Genomic DNA, 23,476 nt, shown 5'->3' on the forward strand with positions numbered 1-23,476 from the left:
TGTCTTATTTTATATCCAACCATAGGCTATTGTGGTGTTAGCTAATTTCTTTAACATGGGCGTCCTTAGGATAATGGGTGTAGCCTATACTAATGAATTGTGTTCACCTATAGGCCTATTCTTGTCTAAACCTGAATCAATTCCTAAATATGTGGCCTATTTTCACATGAAAATATTTGGTTGATTAAATGAATTAAGGACTTATGACGAATAGTTTTTGAATTTGAAGACAACTAAAAAAGAACATCCCCAAAAATATTTAAAGGCCTTCCTGTTGCACCACACAGTGGAATAGACGGAACTGTATCTGCATGTGTAAATTTCCCTAAAAAAAAAAGATTAACTCAGGGGGAAAAAAGAACATTCGAAAAGTGTCAAAATAATGGAAACAGAAATAATTGTATAGGTGTTTCAGCCAGTTAAACTGCATGCCAATACGTTTAATTGTATACAGATCGTGTGTAGTAATATACAGACTAATCTAAAGACACTGGAGTATGCCAATACTCAGCATAACATCATTTACAATTTATACAGTGCTGAAAAATAACGGGTGTCTACACGGATATATACACCTAAATAGACATGTAACTAACAGTGCTTACATCTATATCTTCAATTTCCGTTTTAGAACAAATAAGAACGCGTCATGGCAAATATTGCCAATAAAGCATACTTCAACATTGTGGCTATAAGTGTACAATTAAAAATATGCACAGAATAAATAAGAAGTTGCCCTTTGCTATTTAAAAAAAAGTGCCTTCATCCTTCCTTAATTCAGATCGTGTTGTTGTTGATTTAAAATGTTAAGCCTATAGCTTAGTTTAAACTTCTCAGAAAATCAAATAAAAATCGAACTATCATTTCGATGGAGCCGAGTAGCCTAACCCGGATAAATGAGCAATGAAATTGTCCCCGCAGTATATATTTTGAATGCATAATAAAAATAATACACATTATTGTACATTGTAAAATATTCTCAAGTGGTAGTCATCCGCCTGCAGAGTTATAGTACCAAGCGGCAGCTGGGGTTGAGATGCATAAGGTGAGTGTCGACCGGTCTCTGCTTTACCTCTTGTGTGGCACACAGACATTTCTTGAAAATAGCCCACAGTTTAGGCCTACACCACAAGGCTATTCTGTGATATTTCCACTCCATTTTTGGTTTCTGAGAGAGAAACATTGACGTTTTAACAATCTGTATTTGCAGTATTTGTCTCTGTACCAAATCCTTTTTTTTGTGTGAAAAGTTGTTTAGTTTATGGGTTCTCTGGCGTTACTGTTGCTTCTCTTACAGCGCGCTCCAGGGCCTGCCTTCTCTCCTACCTCCAAGGGTTGGGTTGCTCCCTCGTTTCAGCCCTGCAGCCACTTTGGCTTTAGTGGCTCAAGTCAGTGATGTCCGTTATTCACTGTAAGGGCTGTCACATGACGCAGGGCTTGATGTCCTGGTAGGCAACCTGTTGGTGGTGATAGTAGGAACTGCTGCTGGGCGAATGCATCGTTGAGGACGTCATCGCGTTGAAGGAGAAGACGAACTCCTTCCGGTCACACATACTGGGAGACTGGGAATGGTACCGTGGAATACCTAAGAATACAGATACAAGAGTAAATAATATTTAAATTCGCATTATGCCATATAGCATGTCAACCCAATATGAATTTGTTGCTGTCAATTGGCAAACACAATATGGTTGTCTTTTTGAATGGGCTAGTAAGAACCACAAGTCGAGAAGGATATAGGCCAGCATTTTAAAGAAAAGGTGGTAGATGAGGGGAAAAGGACACCGCACACTGCTCTCGATAGTATCACTGATCTTTAATAAGCTTAAGTACCGGCCTCACAGGTACCCAATGATTTATGAAAACTTGCTCGATAGGTCTATGTCATTGTGGTTTTAAATGTGTTTAATACGTCTTATTTACACACGTTATTCGAATATTTATGAAATTCACATTGTTATATTTGGTAGCACTTGTTTGTTTTTCCTTCGCCTCCAACCCCTTTCGATGCGTGGAACGGATGTGGGTGGGGCTAGGTCTACATAAGGGTGCTATTTTATTTATTTTTTAACTCAAAAGCTCTGACGAAGGCCGTGAGGCCGATATGTAAGCTTATTAAAGATCAGTGAAACTATCAAGAGCAGTGTGCGGTGTCCTTTTCCCCTCATCTTGTCCAACTGTTACCATGCACCTGCAAAAATGATTGCTCAGATATGGGAGTGCCTTTTGAATAAAGAAAAGGTGGTAGCAAATTAGTTAGAAATACATATTTGTGGGTACAAGGAAAATTAAGAAACTAGTATTGCCATTGGGTGATTGCATATAGCCCTAAATTATCCATCATAATAATACACATTTACCTTTATCTGTAGAAAGAAAATGTAAAAAAAAAAAAAAAAAAAAGGTTTCAAAAGTGACTGAGCTTTTTGATGTTGGACTAATTTGTTATTTATAGGGTGAATTGTAATATTGTGCATTGCATTATTTAGCCTATATTGTAATATAATTATACTATGATATAAAAGTCGATTGAAGTAGGACTAGTATTGCCGAAATCTTTTCAGAATATTGTTAAAGAGGATAAGTTCATCCTAAATTGACTTTTCAAGAACAATTAATTGTAATTTGGGTAGATAATCTTTCATTTAATTTGGGAAAACCCGGGTCTATCTACCCCTCTGATTGGAGCTGTCGTAGGGAACTGTTGAGGCAGAGAACAGTCTGGAGATCTCGAGGGTGGGATAGTTCTAATTGGCAGTGGCCTGCTCGCACGCAAATCCCGGAGGACCGGGTGCCTCGAGGGCTTGAGTTGGCTGGCTCCGGCTCGCGCTTGTTGTTTTTGTCTCTAGATTGGCACCAACACTTGTCCCAGAAGACGTGCCGTCCGCGTGCTTCCTTAAACCACCTCCAGGAATGTATATAGGAAAACAGAGTGAGGGTTAAACCCGCTCTTGTCCCACTCCTTGGCCAGTTAAATGAGGACAGGAAACTGAATTACTTAACCTCCTTGCGAGATAATTCGACGATGGTTTCTTGCGTCCATTTCCTTATTTCCAAGACAACAAAACCATTATTTCTACCAATATTGTCCGCCAAAAACTGTGGCATATTGGAGTTGTTGTAGGCCTATGTAAAAACAAATGCACTGAGCATGCCCAGTCCCTATCTTTGCCTACTGAACTGATTGCAGTAGGTGACGGCTGCCTAAAGACCTTTGCATGTAGCTGGCCAATATTAGTAATGTAATCTTCGTTAAGTTTGTATCTGCTTTCTGTGGAACAATGCTCTCTCTATATGCCTATTTTCATTTTTCTTCACCTCGTTTATAATTTACTTTAGAAGTTTGGGATTTGGTTCAAAGCAATTAGTGGGCTATAGCCTAGGCTTAGTGTTTATTTCGCACACATTTTAGGCTATTGGGTATGACTGACTGTAAAAGGCATGCGTAATCATTTGGCGATGTTAGTTTACCTTGCAAATCCGTGTTACTGTGTCCGTTCTGATGAAGATTATACTGGTCTAGAGAGTGCGTGGGTAAACTGGGCTGCAGCGGGTTCGCCCCGGGGTTGCAGGGAGACAGTGGCTGCTGCTTGATGTAAGAACCTCCGTTATTCAGAGAGGATGAAGGCGCTTGAGCCCAGGCCGAGCTTGAGTAGACGGGATGCGGCTCCATCACTCCCCCACTGGTGAGGAGGGGCGAGCCTGAATTGTCGTGGTGGGGGTAATCGCCCCCCGTGGATCCTGTGCAGCTCCCCATGTAGGAATGTCCATTGTTGGCCGACAAGTGGGACATGGTGTGCCCGGCCAGACCCATCCCCTCCATGTTGCCTGCCAAGTGTCCATTCATCATCCCAATCCCGCTGTCCAGAGACAAGCCGTTGGGCGGACAGGACAGGCCACCGCCGCTCCCCTGGAAGTTATAGGACTCGGGGAGGTGGTTGAATCCTAGGCCGTTCATCATGCTGTACATGGGCTTCAACGCCTGGCATTTACGCCTGAAGCCCCGCGGCCTCCTGCGGAAGGATCCCTCCTCGAACATGAACTCACTGGCTGGGTCGATAGTCCAGTAGTGGCCCTTCCCGGGCCGTCCGAGCCCCTTGGGCAGCTTTATGAAGCACTCATTCAGGGACAAGTTGTGACGCACGGAATTCTTCCATCCTTGGTAAGAGCCTCTAAAAAATGGGAAGCGGCTCTGGAGGAACTGGTAAATTTCACTGAGCGTCAGGCGTTTGGTGGGAGAGCTCTGGATAGCCATGACTATCAGCGCAATGTAAGAGTATGGGGGTTTCTCCGGACGGCGGATCCCCGCGTTGGTCTTTTTGGTTTTGGTGGTGGAGGAGGCGGTCTCCATCACAGTGGTCTGTCCGTGGGGTTTCTCCGGGGCAGACATTGGGCTGCTCTGGGCAGGAGTCTGCGCTGGGGGCTGCTGGACCTCTGCCGTCATTAGTTAGACTATCAGCGCAATGAAAAAATGTTTGACAAAAATATCCACGTTCTCGTTTTGAAGTAGTACTAGAAACTTCGTATATATAATCAAATAAAAGTTTAAGATGGTTACCAATAATCGCAATGCTGTTGAACTACGCACGGTCAAATGCAAAGCTGAATTTCTGTAAACCGTGCGTTAATGCGCTCTTCCTTTTGGTGCCTAAATTCCTTAGCCAATGTGAACCCTGAAACCCGTAGCGAGTGTCCAAATTGAAATGGGGGAGAAACGGGAGCTACTTCAACTTCTGTCGGTGCGTCCGGAGGAGCTCGCCTTTTACTTATCCGTTGCCATCAGCGCCTTGCTAGCTCGAGCTCTTGACCATCAGGACGTCATTGGCGCACCGGGCCCGCCCAGTCCCCTCCCACTCACACACATCTGCCTGGCTTTAGTTTGTATGGGAGCAGTTTTTTTCCCCAACTCAGAATCAGTGAAGTGGATCTTTCTTAACACTCAAAATTACATTTTATTGAACAGAAAATTATCATTTTTTTAATTGCATGGCGTGAAACAGGAATTATTTTCAAATATAGGACATAACCTACTAGAACATCTTTCAGAATGTAAATGGTAGCCTAATACAACAGCCTACAACCTATGCTAGAACTTTGCAAAGTTGAATAGTCTTTATTTCCGCAACGACAATATTACTTAAACAGTGTTTTTGAAAATGTATGTTTTTACTAAGCTTGTATGCACAATCACCGTGATATATAAAACTGTTTTTCCACTTGTCAGATACAGCAGGTCAACCTCACCACAGCACATTTCACTGACTTGGACTTATTAAAGTGTGAAGTATGTTTAAAATGTTGCTTAAAATACGCTTATTTGAAAGAAAATGCCCCTATTCCAAGACCACGCAGCTGATTTCTTTAAAAGATAGACAGGAACATGGGCAGGATGTTTATACAGCAAAATGTAAACATTTTCCCTGGCCTTCTTTAAATAAAAAATCAAGCAAAAAGCCCCGCTAGATCAGCTCATACTCAATCTGATGCATTATGTCCGTTTTAGACAGCTCCTTGTGTATGGATAGGACTTTTCAACGTAAATGCAGAAAGAGATTTCAATCATGTATAATTATTATGTTCACACAGGAGAACTGAGGGAAAGAGCTCTGAGCCCAGCCGAACATTGAGCACTGAAACTCGGCTGAGGACTTTAGATCGACGCCCACCAAACACTCTCTCCTCAGAATGGTGCTCGAATCAAGGTAAGTCACTTTCAACTTTTGTCAGTTAAAACAAGACAGCGATATGGCTGCGGGCCTTCTCAATTTAGTTCCAATCGAGATTTACTAGACCTGTTGTGCAGTTAGAAGTGCGAATTAGATAGGACGCCATATGATGGTCTCATTAGTCATTTCGACAGGTAGCCTAGTGGTTAGAGCGTTGGACTTGTTGAAAGGATGCAAGATCGAATCCCCGAGCTGACAAGGTAAAAATCTGTCATTCTGCCCCTGAACAAGGCAGTTAACCCACTGTTCCTAGGCCGTCATTGAAAATACCATTTTTTTTTAACTGACTTGCCTATTTAAATAAAGATAGAATGAAAATGGATTGTAATGTGGTGGGCAGCCTAACCAGACTATACTGCCACAGAAAAATAGTAACAAATATCTGAGTTACAAAGTTATTAAGCGATGTAGCACATAGGTCTACTTTATTTTCCTTTTTGAAAAGTTCGAAGCGCATTCCTTATTAACAAAGACCTGTCTTAGGCTCATACTTTTCAGGCTTATCGTTTGGAAAATTAGAATAAGAAAATAAGTACATTCAGAAAATGTATTGTTTTTGAGCAGCACTTTTTACACTAGGTCTTCAAGCGCTTCATTGTACCTCATCCACCATTCTAAATGTGACCAGTTTCTGGTTATTAATTTAAGCCTTGAACCGCTAGGATATATGTATGTGTGTAGTGGAGAGCCGCCGGTCCATAGACTAAATCTGTTGATAGTAGACTGTTCATTGTTCCCCGGAGAGCGCACAAGCTCTCAGCCCCTCAACCCTCACTCAGGCGCTCCTGGTACGCGGGTTCACTCTCCGGGATGGCTCGCGGTGGTTCTGCTGTTTTGGTTTGCCGGGTTGTTAGACTATTTTATTATTTGCTTTTACAATCTTGTAATTAATGCACATATTGGATATGCAATAACACAAATCAGTCACAGATACTTTGGCAAATTGTAAATACAAAATGTCATAATACATTTTGGGGGTCATAAAAGTAGGCTATACTGGCTACTGTTTTTTCTTGACTAAGATTTTTTATGTCTTTGGAATTATATTCTACAAATAAATGTAGTGGTCCTACAAATATGCGTCTACAGGAGGATATTGTAGGCTATTTAGGCCTACTCATTTGATCAAACTTCGAAAACTAAGGCCACATCAAAATGACATTATTTATTTATTAAACCGTAAGATGATGTTCTGAAGCTGTACAGGCCTACATGTATTTGAAGGACAGCCTGTGTTCCAACAAAAACCCGTAAATGCCGTTGTTGGCTTGGCTCCTTTGTGACGTTTTTGCCAAAGGGTAAAGCAAATAAGAAAATATACAAATCTCCGTTGTCAACTACACGGGCCATGCGAGAGGTACAATGGTGGGATTTGCTGTTGCGGCTGAGTTTGAAACCTAAGTAAAGACATGTATATAGGTAGTAGTATTGTTTTAACCGGTCCCTACACAGGGCGCTCGCTTGGAATGAGGCCCACGCATTTATCAGGGGAGCGGACCACCCAGCGCGCAGAGAGAGGGGGCAGGCGAGCTTGCATTCTCTCTTTCCCCCTGCATTTAATTACCGTTGATGACTTCATTCCGAGAATCACGCCTTGTTTCAACACGTCGTGCCCGTCCCCACGCCGAATGACCCTCTCACACACTTTAACCCCGCCACTCGACTTTGACATACACTTTGAAAAACTAATGTACACGGCTAATCGATCCCTAAATGTTTACCCAAACTAGTGGGACGCGAGTTGCTCCATTGATCTTTGAAGGGGGACGCGCCGATGAGTGGCGCGTTGTTAAACCCCTCCGCAAAAAGCTGTTGACAGCTACGCATAATTATTAAGGGTCCCTCTGGACTCTCAGTTGATATTATAGACGATTTTCCGTCAGTCAAATTATTGTTACTGTGGTTTTAAACGAGTTATGGTGTCCTCTAAATTCTATTGATTTATTTCCATAGTACATTGCATAACTAACATTGGCTGAAGTCATTTTGGCCATATTTATCTTCTATTGAATATATGTTTCTTAGTTAACATGCTTTACCGCCTTACCCATGTTAGGCAGCCTAAATGTTACATGGACATATTGAGGAAAGGGTTAACTCTAATGGTATAGATTTACTCTGGTAATGTCACTGTTGCAGGATTGTGTTTTGTCGTCATTTTACGGCAATCCGAGGTCACCACTTCCCACTTGCCCCTCCTAGTTTATTTCATGTACTTTTTCCATGACGTCCTCGAATGAAATATTTGACAGCGTTGCATCCTCAGGAATGTTCGACCACTTAGGTGGAGGAATTCCACATCATTCGGCCAGCCCAGCATGTATGCGTGTCTCAACAGAAAACCTCTCCAAATGGTCTTATTGTTATCCAATCGACGAAATTTGACCCAAAGGACTATTTTCTTTTTTCTTTTACATGGATGTAATGATGCATTATATTATTGAGGGTGGTATTGAATTTTTGTCTGTATATTGAAATGACCATGAATATAGATTATATACATTAGATATCCCTTTTGCAACAGATCTCAGCGAAGACGAAGATCCTCGTCTTATAAGCATGCACCTACCCAAACACACATTTTAAACACATGGCCTTTATTTTTAGCAACTTTTGTTGTACAACTACAACACTCTGTGTCTGGACATTTCAATCAACGGTGATAGGCATACTGCTGAAGCTGTGCACTGTACAGTGATACACTCCGGGGTCTTATGTATCTGCGAGGGAGATTGTAATTCAGCCTAAACCTTGAATTAGCCTTAGGCTATATGATATAAAGTATCATAGCTTGCCCAAGACTCACCCAAGTATACATTAGAACTGCTACTTTCTTTAGTTAATGTGACTGTGAGGTGATTCCTCGACAATGCTGTAAGAGAGAAACCTCAGTATGTTCACATACTGTTTTACCCACCACAACCATCAATGGCAAATCTGATAACAATATTTTGTTAGATATAAAGATTATTTATTTAATCTTTATTTTTAGTTTTTTTTGCAGCTGCCATTACCATTCAGAAAACTTGGTGATGGGAAAACGAGACTCCAGAACATAAATGAATTGTTTTTGATCAAGGGACCATTTTTCTTTAAACTGTGTAGGCTACTGGACATTTAACAAACTACTGTTGTAATTAGTCTTATAGGCCATTTGGGAATATATAACTGATAAACAAAATTAGTCCTTTAGAAACTGAAATGACGGTCTCGACACTGAGAAATCAGTGTGTTACCCGCTTCAGTGTTGGAGGGGAGACGGAGAGGGTCACCAGAAGGCTGCAGCAGAGTTGTTTGGAGAGCTTTGTGACGGATTGATCGATCAAATGTATAACTTCACCTTAGAGCCGCTAGTTCATTGGACCTGGATGCAGTTGAAGTCGCTTCTTTGCACGCCTCAGGATATTAGAAGAGAACCTTGAGTGCATGATTTGGAATTATGCTTTGTTTACTTAGCAAAGCATTTTCTAAAAGTCAAGAGATGAATTTGTTTTGATGCTAAATATAGGATAATGCTTCAAAAAAAATGGGTGTATAGTTGTGCCATGCCTAAATATTATTCAATGATGTACTAATAATATCAATTACGCTTTGCAATTCTGTTCTTTCTCTTATTTGACCAATTTCTGGGCTATGGGCTCTTGCATCTTGGTCAATTAACCAACGTGATCACACAAAATAACCTAATGTAAAGCCCATAATGCTAGTACTATGCAAATGTCATTACAGTGCCTTCAGAAAGTATTCACACCCCTTGACTTTTTCCACATTTTGTTATTACAAAGTTAGATTAAAATTGATGTAATTGTATTTTTTTTGTAAACAATCTACACACAATACTCTGTCAAAGTGGAAGAAAAATTCTACCATTTGTATAAAATATATAGTTATATAGTACCAGTCAGTTTTGGACACACATACTCATTCAAGTTTTTTTGTGTTTAAAAAAAAAACTATTTTCTACATTGTAGAGTAATAGTGAAGACATCAAAACTCTGAAATAATACATATGGAATCATGTAATAACCCAATAAATGTTAAACAAATCCAAATATATTTTAGATTCTTCAAAGTAGCCACCCTTTGTCTTGACAGCTTTGCACACTCTTGGCATTCTTTCTAACAGCTTTACCTGGAATGCTTTTTCAACAGCCTTGAAGGAGTTCCCACATATGCTGAGCACTTTTTGGCTGCTTTTCCTTCACCCTGCGGTCCAACTCATCCCAAACCATCTCAATTGGGTTGAGGTCAGGTGATTGTGGAGACCAGGTCATCTGATGCAGCACTCCATCACTCTCCTTTAGTAGTTGTTTCCTTGCAGCAATTCAACCATGAAGGCCTGATTCACGCAGTCTCCTCTGAACAGTTGATGTTGAGATGTGTCTGTTACTTGAACTCTGTGAATAATTTATTTGGGCTGCAATCTGAGGTGCTGTTAACTCTAATTAATGTATCATCTGCAGCAGAGGTAACTCTGGATCTTCCTTTCCTTTGGCGGTCCTCGTGAGATCCAGTTTCATCATAGCGCTTGATGGTTTTTGCATCTGCACTTGTAATGTTCCAAATTGACTGCCCTTCATGTCTTAAAGTAATGATGATGTGTAATTTCTCTTTGCTTATTTGAGCTGTTCTTGCCATAATATGGACTTGGTCTTTTACCAAATAGGGCTATCTTCTGTATACCATCCATACCTTGTCACAACACAACTGATTGATTGGCTCAAACGCATTAAGAAGGAACAACATTCCACAAATTAACTTTTAACAAGGCACACCTGTTAATTGAAATGCATTCCAGGTGACTACCTGAGAATGCCAAGAGTGTGCAAAGCTGTCATCAAGGCAAAGGGTGGCTACTTTGAAGAGTCTCTATTTGAATCTATTTGTTACTACATGATTCCGTATGTGTTGTTTCATAGTTTTGATGTCTTCACCATTATTCTACAATGTAGAAATATAGTACAAATAAAGAAAAACCCTTGAATGAGTAGGTGTGTCTAAAGTTTTACTGTTATTCAACAATGTAGAAAATAGTCAAAATAAAGAAAAACCCTATATCAAGACTGTAACTTTGCCACTCAGGAACATTCACTGTCTTGGTAAGCAACTCCAGTGTAGATTTGTGTTTTAGGTTATTGTCCAATGCTTAGCTCCATTCTGTTTTTTGTTATCCTGAAAAACTGCCCAGTCCCTTAATGATGACAACCATACCCATAACATGATCCTGCCACCACTATGCTTGCATATATGGAGAGTGGTACTCAGTGTTGTATTAGATTTTCCCTAAACGTAGCACTGTATTCCGGACATAAAGATGAATTGCTTAGCCACATTTTTTGCAGTATTAGTTTAGTGTCTTGTGGCAAATAGGGTGCATCTTTTGGAATATTTTTATTCTGTACAGGCGTCCTTCTTTTCACTCTGTCATTTAGGTTGGTATTGTGAAATAACTACAATGTTGTTGATCCATCCTCAGTTTTCTCCTGTCAGAGCCATAAAACTATATAACTGTTTTAAAGTCACCATTGGCCTCATGGTGAAATCCCTGAGCGGTTTCCTTCCTCTCCGGCAACTGAGTTAGGAAGGACACCTGTGTCTTTGTAGTGACTGGGTGTATTAATACACCATCCAACGTGCAATTATTAACTTCACCATGTTTTTTACCCATATACCAAAAGGTGCCCTTCTTTGTAAGTCATTGGAAAACCTCCCTGGTCTTTGTAGTTGAATCTGTGTTTGGAATTCACTGCTTGACTGAGGGACCTTATAGATAATTCTATCTGTGGGGTGCAGCGATGAGGTAGTCAAAATCTTGTTACACACTATTATTGCACACAGAGTCCATGCAACTTATTAAGCACATTTTTACTGATGAACTTATTTAGGCTTGCCAAAACAAAGGGGTTGAATACTTATTTACTCAAGACAATTCAGCTTTTCATGTTTAGTTAATTTCCAAAAACTTTCAAAACATAATTCCACTTTAATGCAATGGGGTGTGTGTGTGTGTGTGTGTGTGTGTGTGTGTGTGTGTGTGTGTGTGTGTGTGTGTGTGTGTGTGTGTGTATAGGCCAGTAACAAAACAAAAAACATCTATATTTAATCCATTTTAAATTCAGACTGTAACACAACAAACTGTGGAACAAGGGAAGGTGTGAATACTTTCTGAAGGTGCTGCTAAATGTAGATATATCATTCTCAAAATAGTTCTGAGTAAATAAAGGTTATTAAATGAATACAGTATCTCAATTTGAACAACAACGGAAAGAATAGTTTGGTAAAATCTGATTTCTGAAATCCTGAAACCAACATATTATATCTTACAAGATATTATACACATATTTGTAATATTTATAATAAAACACACATTGTGCATGTTATGCAACTCAGGGCTTCGTGTGAGAATGCCAAGGCAAATACATGTTTTAAACCTGGCTATCCATATTGTCAAAATATGTAGGCCTATGGGTATATATACTTTTGTCCTATTTTTACATTTGATATATTTCTTAAGAAGTAGTTAAAGGGAAACATGGTAACAAGGTCCTCTCTATGACAATATTTTGACAAAAGATGCACATAATGGAGCATCCGAGCATCCCGTGTACAATACCAGCAGGATACGTGGAGGGTACATATAACATGCACATTATGTTGCTGTAATGCACTGTATGGAAAACAGTTCAACAATTAAAAATGTTGTCTTTGTTTTAATAGGCATGTGCTGAGAACAATCATTATACTATGCATCATTTGGCCAAGGCCTATAAGTATTTCGTTTTTTAAGAACGATTGCAGATATCTTGATACATTACAATGAAAATACTCATTCACACTTGCCGTGCCCACATGTGTAGCCTATTTGGTAATGTACCATTTGAAATCCAACAACGAAATCAGCAAAGGTATGCTCATTTGTTTTTTTCCCCTTTGTTTTATGACTAGCCAAATTTAAGAAAATCGTTGTCATTTCAGTAATATTCTGATCTACTTTAATGGACAATACACAATATAAAATACACACATGAATGTAAAGTTGAATTTTAAGCAATTTTGGGGGACATTTCACCTGTCATTGTCCCAATAACACAAACAATGTCGATTCCCTTTTACACTCTTGGCTATTTTCGGAACTGCATCATCAGTATATACATTACTGCAGATTTCCATTTCCAATGGTCTGAAACTAGATATCTCTGTCTCATGCGTCGCTTAGGCCATCTAGCGTTGTCGTTTTAATTGAAAACAGTATAATGTCGAGGTGTGTTGCACCCCCCTCATCACTTTCTCTGGCGCGGTAGGTGGCCGTGTATATTTTTCTTCAAGTGGTGTTTATGTGAATGAGAAAGGACTGGATTGCTAGCAGACCGCTGATTGCGCTCATTGGGCCTCTACATTGATCTGAACGGTATAGTTGAGGGGCCCCACCCTTTCATGCAATCAACAGCACTATAGAATCGCGTTCTACGACTTTTTAATTTACTTGGCAAGATCTCGCTGCTGGACCTCCAAGGCGCGCGCGGGTGTGAGTGAAGGCGAGGGAGAGGGGAGTCCTTTTGGCGCTGTAACTCCAGTGTCCCACGATACCGAGGACACTACCCACGGTATATAGGCTACAACAGGACGCGCACACATCTATCATGAAGAAAACGAATTCACCATATCCCACTGGGCACAAACTGGTTGATTCAACTTTGTTTCAAAGTCATTTGTCAACATATTGTGACGTTGAATCTACCTGGAAAATACATTGGATTTGCAAAAAGTCATGAACATAAACAGTTGATTTGAGAGTGAAATTTCAACCACACAATTCAAATCAACTTTATGTCACATGTACCGAATACAAGAAGGGTAGACCTTACCTTGAAATGCCTACTTACAACCTCTTAATTAACCAACAGTGCAGTTCAAGAAGAGTTAAACAAATATTTACCAAATAAACTAAAGTAAAAAATTATCAAAAGTAACACTATCATAACAATGAGGAGGCTATATACAGGGGGTACGGGTTACCATAATTGTCATCATGGTAACCAATTTTCAACATAGACAAACCTTCTATAAAATATGTTGAATTTGTACCTTTTCAAATAACATCAAATCTTCAACATTATATCCACTATCAGAAAAAAAACAATAGGCTGGGCAGCACCTCCTACAGGAGAGTTGATCTGTCTACAGCTATCTATTAGATCTCCCATCCAGTGTTTTAACCAAGCACAGCTTAGCTTTGATATTTTCCACTGACTACTACCAATGTGCTATAGTAATAATGACTATTGGGATATATATTAACTAAATATATAAACTGTTGCTATTGAAGTCATTCTGAAGGGTAATTAGAGCAAATTAAATGTAACCATACTCTATAAGTCATACATCATCAATGAGACTATTTAGGCCTATATAGCATTTGTGAGGTCATCAACAGGTATTGTTTCAATTCAACACAGGGTTAAACTAAAAATAGACAATAAATAGGCCTAGGATTTCAAGCTTTGGTTGATATCAAATTTAATCTTGAAGTTAATAATGAATATGTTGGATTCACTTCTCAATTTCAACCAAAAAACTAAGTTAAAGAATAGTACTAAATCAAACTGTTTTAATTAAAGTGCATTTAAAGTTTGATTTGATTTAGTCTTTAACTTAGTCTGACTTTAACTTAGATTTTTGGTAGAGATGGAGTCATGAATCCAACATATAATTATTAATTTGTAGACAAACTGCAATTAGTCAGACTAAGTCAGTGGCACAAAATATACATATCCTTCAAATGTTGACATTTGGTCACAATTCACAATTCAATATCACTTTTACAATACAGTAAATAGCATATTAACTTGTGAATTCAACATATATTTGTTAACATCTCCAACTAAACCAAAAATAAAGTGAAAGAATATGATTAAGCCAGTGTCTCAGTTGAAACTATCCCAGCATTAGATATGTCTCCTATAAATGTTGATATTTGGTTGCTTGCCAACCTAACACAATTCAATGTGACTTGTGTAATATAGTAAATAGCCTAAAATGGAGGCCATCTTACAAACTAATGTAACAGTTTTTATTCAACCTTAAAATTAGTAACACATCCATGGCCACATTTTGAGGTTACTGTAACTCTAAAAGTCTCATTATGTAATCATAGAAAGCATGCATGTTCAAGATCCCAGCTCTGTGGAGATCTTCACAATATAAATATCTGTGCCAAATCTGAAACAGCATTGATCACTTGCACTATGTACTTTTAATGTAATACAAATACAATCCAGCTCATTTGGTTGTGCTATTAGATGAAGCACATTGATAATGATTGAAGCAGTACAAAAAAGCTGACATTGTATTCTCATTTGAACTGTTGTGCTTTTAAGTGGTTGAAAGTGCAGTGATAACACATGGAGAGCTTGGGACGATGAGGTTCTATCTGCATTTTTGTCGAAATGTAATTATTGTCACAGCCTTGTTCTTGTTCAATGTTCTCTACCTGTATAGTACTCTAAATACCCCAATTCATGTTAAGTTCAAAAGAATACTAGATGTAAAAAAATTGCTGACACCATTCAAACCAATGAGGTTTCAGAAATTTAAAGCCAATTATCTATCTTTGTGTCATATTACTGAACAAATAACCTTAACTCTCGACATTTAGATGACACCCAAATAAAAAAATCATTCATTGTTTTGTTTTCATTCATTTGGTTGTGCTTTTAGATGGATTAAAGCATAGTGATAACACGTTGGGAAATCAACCAACTTCTGTCTTTTTGAGGGGGCGAATAAAGGTTGAAATCTCATTGATCAACATCTCAACGATAAATTACCATCATTTCCACTTTGAAATAACGTGGTGTGGAGGGTGGGATGTTTCAGGTCATTTCAGCTTTCTGTTAATTCCATAGCATTATCTTCTTAGTGAAGTTGTCGGTGATAAAGGTATTCAGATATCGTTGCTGATACGCTTGCCATTTAGCCCATGAGCAGGACCTATTTTATTTGCAATGCATCCCACAGTAAGCTGTTACTGGTTCAGTAACAGTAACCTTTTCTGATTCGAATTAGGGAGGCAATAAGCACATGGCACACAACAGACCCTTTCAGGTCAATGGTCAAATTTCGCTCTTGGGCACATATTAATCTCGTGCCTGACACACTTCAGTCATATTCCTATCACCTCGCCTTGCTCTCCATCTCTTTGTTTAGAAGGCTTCACATGCAAAAAAGAGTCCAAGGCGAGGATTCTCCATGGTGGCCTACTACAGCGTGTGACATGTCCATTGATCATTCATGTCTCGAACTAAAACAGGAATCTCATGTTGCACTGCATTGCGTGTTCGGTGTGTGGGCAAATTCTCCTATTGAAAAATCTTGCATTTACAGATTTATATGAAATCTCTATTTGTCAATTTATTTGAACCATTGACTGAGGCTACTGACATGAATTATAATTAACTTGGAATAATGGGCCTTTAATTAACTGATCGTTTTTATGATCAGACCCATAAAATGGAGAATGTATGACCCGTTTTAGAAGACAAAATGTAATTGAAACTGCAGTATTCGAGAAATGGAAAATACATTCATTCAGTATTTGTAGGCCTTATATTCTGTAGGCGTGGTTATTTGTTGTTGATGATTCAGTATTCAGTATTTGTGGCCTTATATTCTGTAGGCGTGGTTATTTGTTGTTGATGATTCAGTATTCAGTATTTGTGGCCTTATATTCTGTAGGCGTGGTTATTTGTTGTTGATGATTCAGTATTCAGTATTTGTGGCCTTATATTCTGTAGGCGTGGTTATTTGTTGTTGATTGCGAGACACTGGATTGTGGATTTAATTTTGGACACTCATTCGCCCTAATGCGCTGTTCAGTGCTGACATTTCCCTTATCAAGGTATATTTCGCCGTTTCAACTGCATTCACCTGAAGTGTCTCTTAGAAAGCTAACTATTTATAATGCGATAATTAAATATGCAAGGTCACATTACATCTTATCAAACATACAATAATTCCCATTCATTGCAGGTTAACCTGCATGATAATGAGAAGTTAATAATCTTTTTATAGCTGGTTAACATTGTTTGTTCTGCACGACATTGATAGCTAATCATGTTAACTGTATTTGTTTATAGCCTATGTTTTGTGTGAGTGGGTTTGGTAGGCCAATTCGTATGATTATCAATATGAGAGAGAATATTAAACGGATTTCGATTAATTATCACACAGAAACCAAAACCAAAACAAGAACTCTTACATTTAAAAAAAAAAAATAGGCTACATGAATATATACCACCCTATGCGTTCTCTAAATACCCCCTGGAACTCAGTCGCACAGTTTGTTTATATCCATAATGTTTTGGTTAATTTGAAACTGGCAATTTATTTCATTTTTATGCTTGTTAAACTACAATAGACTCTGTATTGTTATCCTTAAATATAGGGAACCCGCAAACCTCAAATACAGTGATGAGTCATTTTGTGTGCGCAGCGATGGTGCTGTGTCAGAACACCGAGCTTCCCAGGAAAGCTTGGCGCTCCAACCAAACAACAACCCTCACCCAACCGTCCCTGAGGTATTGTCAATCCGAAAGCTGCTCCACTTATTCCCCTCAGTAGGCTACAACTGCGTATTTTATTCGTAACATAGTGCTCATGTTCTCTGAACTTTGAATCATTTTTGACAGCCGTATATTCAGAGGGAAATACGGCTTTCAGGGATCAAAAATATGAATAAAGGCATATGTAAAATTCCTTCTGGCTTATTTTGTGATAACACAAGCTAGGTTTCACTACCACAACATTATTTGACATGACTGAAGGACACGAGTGTTGAAGAGTTGGCAGTTACAGAAGTTTTACAAACTCAAAACTGTCCAAATGTGGTCATTGCGAGAAGGAAAATGTTCCAACATGTCAAATATCTGCGATTGACGTTTTAGCAACAGACTGACAGCATGTTTATAGGACAAAAGAAGACAATCAACAAATATGTATTTATCATACGGAAGAAGATGGTCACTAAAACAACAATTTAGTCCTTATTCTTTTTTAATTTGAGACTTTTTGAGGCTCATTATGATAAACAAAAAGAAAAACACCAGAAATGTTTCATTTTTGTGTCTGTGGATTTTGTTTTCATTGTGGCAGGGTTTTGTATATTATTGCACTTATTTTCAAGTGCTTTTGTCAACTCTTGTTTATCTCCAGTTTCTCGATCTGGAAACTATACCTGATATAGTCGCCTAAGTAATTAAAGTACAATAGTCCCTATTGATGTTTAACATTTTTCATACATTTTTTCAAATGTTTATTTTCTACTTATGTCTGCCTTACAATATTGCCAAGTCAGGACAGTAGCTGCATGCTTTAATCAAGATCGTTTAACAGTGAGACATCTGACAATCATTTTCTGCACACTATTATTAACTTAGTGTGCCATTCCTAGAGCTAAATAGCGCTGAACCAAACCAGAGTGCTGCCTAATGTCTGATTACCTCTCAGCTATAACCCCCTATTGATGCCCATGTTTTCTACCAGAGCTGCATCTCTTCTGACTCATCCACTATAACAGACCATTTTGGTAATTTTAAAATCAGTCTAAAAGAACATAGTCATTGAACTAAATTATAATAATCCTCAATAGCCCTCAAGCTAATGTAATAGACACCTTTCTTTAATGTCTTTGATGAACCACAGTTTGACTGTATGAAACGACACTGGGATTTATCAAGCGTCCCTTATCCTATACTAGTTCATTTAAATGAAAGCAAATTATACAACCTAAGTCCTGATAAAAGCTTGAAATTAAATGGAATTTCAGTACATTTGAAATATGGATTGAATTTCAATAGACCTACTTAATGATCAGGTGTTCCTTTTAATTTTTATCTTATTGTTTCTTTTAATAATTCACAACCCTGCTTCTTATCATATCTATATCATGTACAGTTTAATGAAAGTTTGCTCATATAACCAACACAACTCTTTTTTTTTCCCATTTCAGCCCTCTGTGATGGATGAGAGAGAGAGGGTTTTCCAGTGATGGCAACAGTTCCTATGACAACCAGACCTCCACCGGGGGATTGCGTCTGTCAGACAGTGCTAATGATAATTGAGAGGTACGGATCAAAAAGATTGAGTATGGCTGTAATCTCTCCTCCAGCGGAATACCAGAGAAACCGCTATGAGATGACAATTTTCCCCTCTCACCACCGCCCTGCTTAGTCCTGCACTGCTCTACACTGCATGCTTCTACTCTGCTCTATACTATATGCTTCTACTCTGCTCTATACTATATTGCTGCTGGAGGCCTCCCAGCCTGCCCCACACAGGGAAGAGAGTGAATGGATAATGTCACTGTGTGTGCAACCTCCTTCGGTGTCTCCCTTCCCTCAGCCTCACACACAACACAGGGCCAGTCCAGGGCAGTTTGTTTCAGATGCCAGGGAATATATCAACAGGGAGAACTCAATCAGAAGAAAGGGTCAGAGTAGGACATCACAGAGAGAGGGAGGGAAGTCAGACCACAGCCAGCTCTGATACAGGTTACTTACAGAGGCTTTGATAGTTGCTGATGGGACTTTGATTGGAGCGTAAGCAGGTTTATATGATGCATGTTTATATGCGTGTTTACTCACAGACCACCATCTCTCTCTCTCCCGTTCTGAAGGGGGATTTTCCTGTGGCGAGCCGCTTCGGAAAAAGCAATTAAGAATTCCCAAACAGTGCACAACAATGGGAGACGTCGTTCTGCAATGCAAGTTCCGAATCCAAGTCAGTCCCTTACGGTTTTCCTCTGAAACGGTCCCTGGCTATATTTAATCCGCCCTGAGAGCAGAACCAACCTACATACAAACCACAAATTGAAACTATGTGGAGGTGGTTTGTGGAGTGTGGGCTAAGTGGGGATGGTAATTGTCTATTGAGAAGCTTAGGCCTCGCTATTCTGCCTGCAATAAACAGGCTTGGCAGCCCATAACATGATACCCCTGCCTCCACTCCACTGTTTGAGTTGGGGAGCAGATCCTCCTTGTCTGTGGGAACCCATGGCCCAGCAGTGGTCGGAATCAGTCAGGAATGCTTTGGAATGGTAACACAGCGGAAGGCTAGGGTGGGAAAAAGGCCAAGAGCATTTCCTGAACAGAGGGGGGTCCCAGAGAAGCATCACACTTCACTGGCATCATATGACAGGGATCCCACCAGGCCTGAGCCCATGATCCCGATTGGAGGAGAGAGATGCGGTAGGGGAGAGGAGGGTGAAGCTGGAACAGAAGAGAGGTGGATACGCAAGAAAGGCAGAGTGGTGAGGTGAGATGGATGCATTGGGATGTTTGAGTCAGAAAAGGGGAGTCAGGGGGAGAGACACATTCTGCTAAAATGTACATCTTTAATTTACCCTGAGTGAAGTAATGCAGTCTGGACTGGCTGGCTGGCTGGGTTTGGATGAATGTCTGAGTGTGTTATACCACTACTTTCATGAAGAGGACTTCACAGTCTCTAATTTCTGCCCACAACAAAGTGCCTTCCACTGTATCTGTGAGGAATAAACAGTATATACTGTCAAGGTCTCCAGAGAGGTCACTGAGACCACGTGGAAGACTGGGAGTTCTTAGACCACTGCTACTGAAAGACCTGCAAGAATCTGTGCAGCAGTGTGGGGTATCCTACATACATTCTAAAAGACTGTTCCCTCTCACCACAGCAAAGACAATGTGGTGAATATTTTGGCACAGCACAGGCATGTCAGAATGATTCTGAGTATATCCAGTTAACTGAAGGTCTGAAATATAACTTTACTTAGTAACACGTGATACTTTGCAACACCCTGCAACAGTAAGTGATGAATGCTTTGGTTGAGAGCAGTAGATCAGACGGTGTTGAAAACTGTGAAGCAGACAGGTTTTGCAGCTGAAATTGGACAGTACAGTATATCTGTCAGAGTGTGTGTGTTTGTCCAGACCTATGAATCGGTGTGTGTGTATCCAGACTGGCGTGGACAGCCAGTCCCTGCTCCCTGGGGCTTGTGTAAATGTCGTGAGGATCTCAGGAGGAATCTTTCCCCTCCAGTCGTCAAAGGGCTTTTTATTTCCACCTGCTCCCGGCCTCTTTCCGTTGGTCTGCTCTATAACAATGGTGCTGGAAAGGCAGCAGAGTGCAGGGTGACAGCACAGAGATTGATGCTAGATTGTGTTTGGCCCTTTTTCAGATAGGGGCCTTTGAAGGGAAGTTGCACCCCCCCCCACCAACACTACGACCCCTCCACTACCATATCCACCTCCTCTCCCTCTAACACTGGGCTTAGCAGAGGGCAAAGTGCTGATCAGGCCTTTCTCCCAGATCCCTTTTTACAAAAGTACCAATCGCCTGAAAAGGCAACTTGGCAGGCGGTGGTAAACAGGCTTTTCACTACTCGTAAATCAATTCACCACTACATGAAACAGGATGAAGCTCATTTACGCCACGCAGACGGTCGAACCCGAGCCCAGAGACGCCCCACCTCGCCTCCGGCTGCTCCCTCTCTCTCGTCAGGCCCCGGGGCTCTGGGCAGAAAAGAGCTACACGCTCATCAGGACAGCATTCTGTCTGTTTCACCGAAGTGGCCTGGCGAAGAGGGTGATCCATCACCTCAAATGTCTTTTTTTCTAATGTTCTGTTTTCCTCTCTATCTCTCTGTAGGCTGGAGTGGGCAGGCATGCGGGTTTGGCCACAGGAAGCCATGAATTCCTCGGAGAACAGAGGGTGTCAGGGCCCAGAACACGACTTGGGGGAGTGACATACTGTACCTTGTAACGTCTCATAATCCTCCTAGTTGACCCCTGACCCCGGCCTGCGTTTGTATCAGGTCATCGACGTGAGGAATTGTAATGAGTCACTCCAGCAGTGTGTTTACCTTCTGGAGTCACGCACGGAAGGAAATAAGGCACGGTCTTCTAAAAGTGTCAAAGTGAGTGAGAATAGCAGCAGTATTAGAGCAGAGCCCTGATTCATCTCACTGTGACTGACACTGGGTTTATTTAACCTATTCACTACTGTAGGGAGACTAGCTACAGATCAGCCAAAACAAGGAGTAAGTCTACAATATACCGCACTGTATGAAAACATAAGGTATGAGATTAATAGTGTAATTCTGTAATTGAAGTCTGATTCATAGTTTGGTTCACTCATTGAGTGAAATGATCCGTGTACTGTAGTATGTAGGTACAGCTTGTTTTTGCTATCACTGTGTAATATGTTGCTAATAATCCGAACATGTATTATTTTTGTCATAATTTTCTGCTGACTGTGTTGCAGTCGTTCCAGTTTTTTGCTATGCCCAATGAAATTAGGAGAGATTAAGTAATTTCCTTTCTCTGTCTCATGCAACAATCATAAATGAGGTGATTTTTCTGTGTAATAAAAATGTATTGCAATACATTTCTGACTCTCCCAGATACAGATTATATTATACGCTTTAGAGGAGAAATCGCTGCACTCCCAAATACATTGTTTTTTTATCTTGAACTTGAAACTGGAATGAGTATGGAACTGTGGCCAACGCCTGTGATTAAAATACAATGTCCTGGCCTACCATCACGCTGTAGCCTTCGACACTGTGGGCTTGTGTGATTGCACAATTGTTGTTTTTGAGCAAGTGCCCTTGTTAGTTTTACTCTGTAAATAAATGTGTGCTTCGAGCTGACAATTCATCCTCTGTTACTTTCTTTCCTCCTTATATTGGAGAGGAGAACATCATCACTGACCAGTGTCTCCACCACACACACACACACACACACACACACACACACACACACACACACACACACACACACACACACACACACACACACACACACACACACACACACACACACACACACACACACACACACACTGCCACAATGAGAGAGTCGGCAGCTTTTATTTTGGACAGTCTTTCCTGAATTCTAAGGGCTGTCAGGCGGTTTGATTGATAGTTGTGTTTATCACCATATTATTAAGTAATCAGGCTCTCCACAGTTCATTATAATTAAAGACTTGGGAAAAGTGTTTATTTTTTTTAGTCCTGTAAAAAAACATAGATTTGTGTTTTTTGAATGTGTGTGTGTGTGTGTGTGTGTGTGTGAGAGAGACAGTGTGTTTATATTTGTATTCTTTTCCACAGTGGACATTAGTGACCCAGGAAATCTGTGTGTCTGTCCACCACTGAGTTTATGGCTACACTTGGGTCTCTGTGAGAGAAGAGAAATGCAACCACGATGACATATTATATCCATACAGAAACAACAGGGAATACTCCCCCATAATGGTAGCTCTTTATTTCACTTGTCATTTTAATCTATTTTAGTAATCTTACAACTTTATTTTCCCCAAGGGAATGTTTACAACATATTATACAGGAAAATAGGAGAAACCCCTCCATATTCTGTGAGGCAGCAGCCTGTGTCTCCTGTTCTCACCCAGGTTGGCAGCTATGGCCTGAAGCTCTGCCTGTCCGGCTGGCCTACGTCTGTCTGTATACCCCAGAGGTAAACACAGTGGTGCCACCGGACATGCCGAGTGTGTCCTGACTGGAGACAGTGAGAAAGCAGAGAGAGCACTGTGGCACTATTCAGGAGGTCCCTGCCAGGTTTCTCTTCTGGAGGCAGGGTTCATTTGATGAATGGCCATCCGGTAATGGGACATGTATTAGGACAAAATGGCTCTTTTAAAAGCCCCAGCTCGTTCTGTTGCTATGGCCAATTTGATTCAGGAATCAGTCAAGTGGCAGA

General features: G+C 40.2%; 1 protein-coding gene and 1 long non-coding RNA gene across 5 annotated transcripts; one reads left to right on the forward strand and one right to left on the reverse strand.

Moving 5' to 3' along the window:
- Window positions 1-419: 419 nt before the first annotated feature.
- LOC112263766 (forkhead box protein F1) lies at window positions 420-4,754 on the reverse strand. The gene is made up of 2 exons (XM_024440338.2): window positions 3,472-4,754; window positions 420-1,585 (listed from the first exon to the last, which is right to left on the reverse strand). The coding sequence occupies exons 1-2, from the start codon at window positions 4,442-4,444 to the stop codon at window positions 1,422-1,424; spliced, it is 1,137 nt and encodes a 378-aa protein (XP_024296106.1). The 5' UTR covers window positions 4,445-4,754; the 3' UTR covers window positions 420-1,421.
- Window positions 4,755-4,810: 56 nt separating this feature from the next.
- On the forward strand, window positions 4,811-22,407 carry LOC112263768. Of its 4 annotated transcripts, none has more exons than XR_002955533.2 (4): window positions 4,811-5,702; window positions 18,733-18,847; window positions 19,399-20,036; window positions 21,405-22,407. It is a non-coding gene; the product is annotated as an uncharacterized LOC112263768 (long non-coding RNA). The 4 variants fall into 4 exon arrangements; XR_002955534.2 differs by having other exon boundaries at window positions 19,399-19,502; XR_002955532.2 differs by lacking the exon at window positions 21,405-22,407 and having other exon boundaries at window positions 4,900-5,702; window positions 19,399-21,398.
- The last annotated feature ends 1,069 nt before the right edge of the window (window positions 22,408-23,476 follow it).

This window comes from Oncorhynchus tshawytscha, unplaced genomic scaffold (genome assembly GCF_018296145.1).
Source record: "Oncorhynchus tshawytscha isolate Ot180627B unplaced genomic scaffold, Otsh_v2.0 Un_scaffold_4_pilon_pilon, whole genome shotgun sequence".
In the NCBI taxonomy this organism is placed as follows: Eukaryota; Metazoa; Chordata; class Actinopteri; order Salmoniformes; family Salmonidae; genus Oncorhynchus; species Oncorhynchus tshawytscha.

Coding starts and splice junctions, on each gene's coding strand:
- LOC112263766 (XM_024440338.2), bottom strand. CDS start 4,444: ATGACGGCAGAGGTCCAGCAGCCCCCAGCGCAGACTCCTGCCCAGAGC. Junction 1,586..3,471: donor CAGTAACACGGATTTGCAAG/GTAAACTAACAT, acceptor CTGTATTCTTAG/GTATTCCACGGTACCATTCC.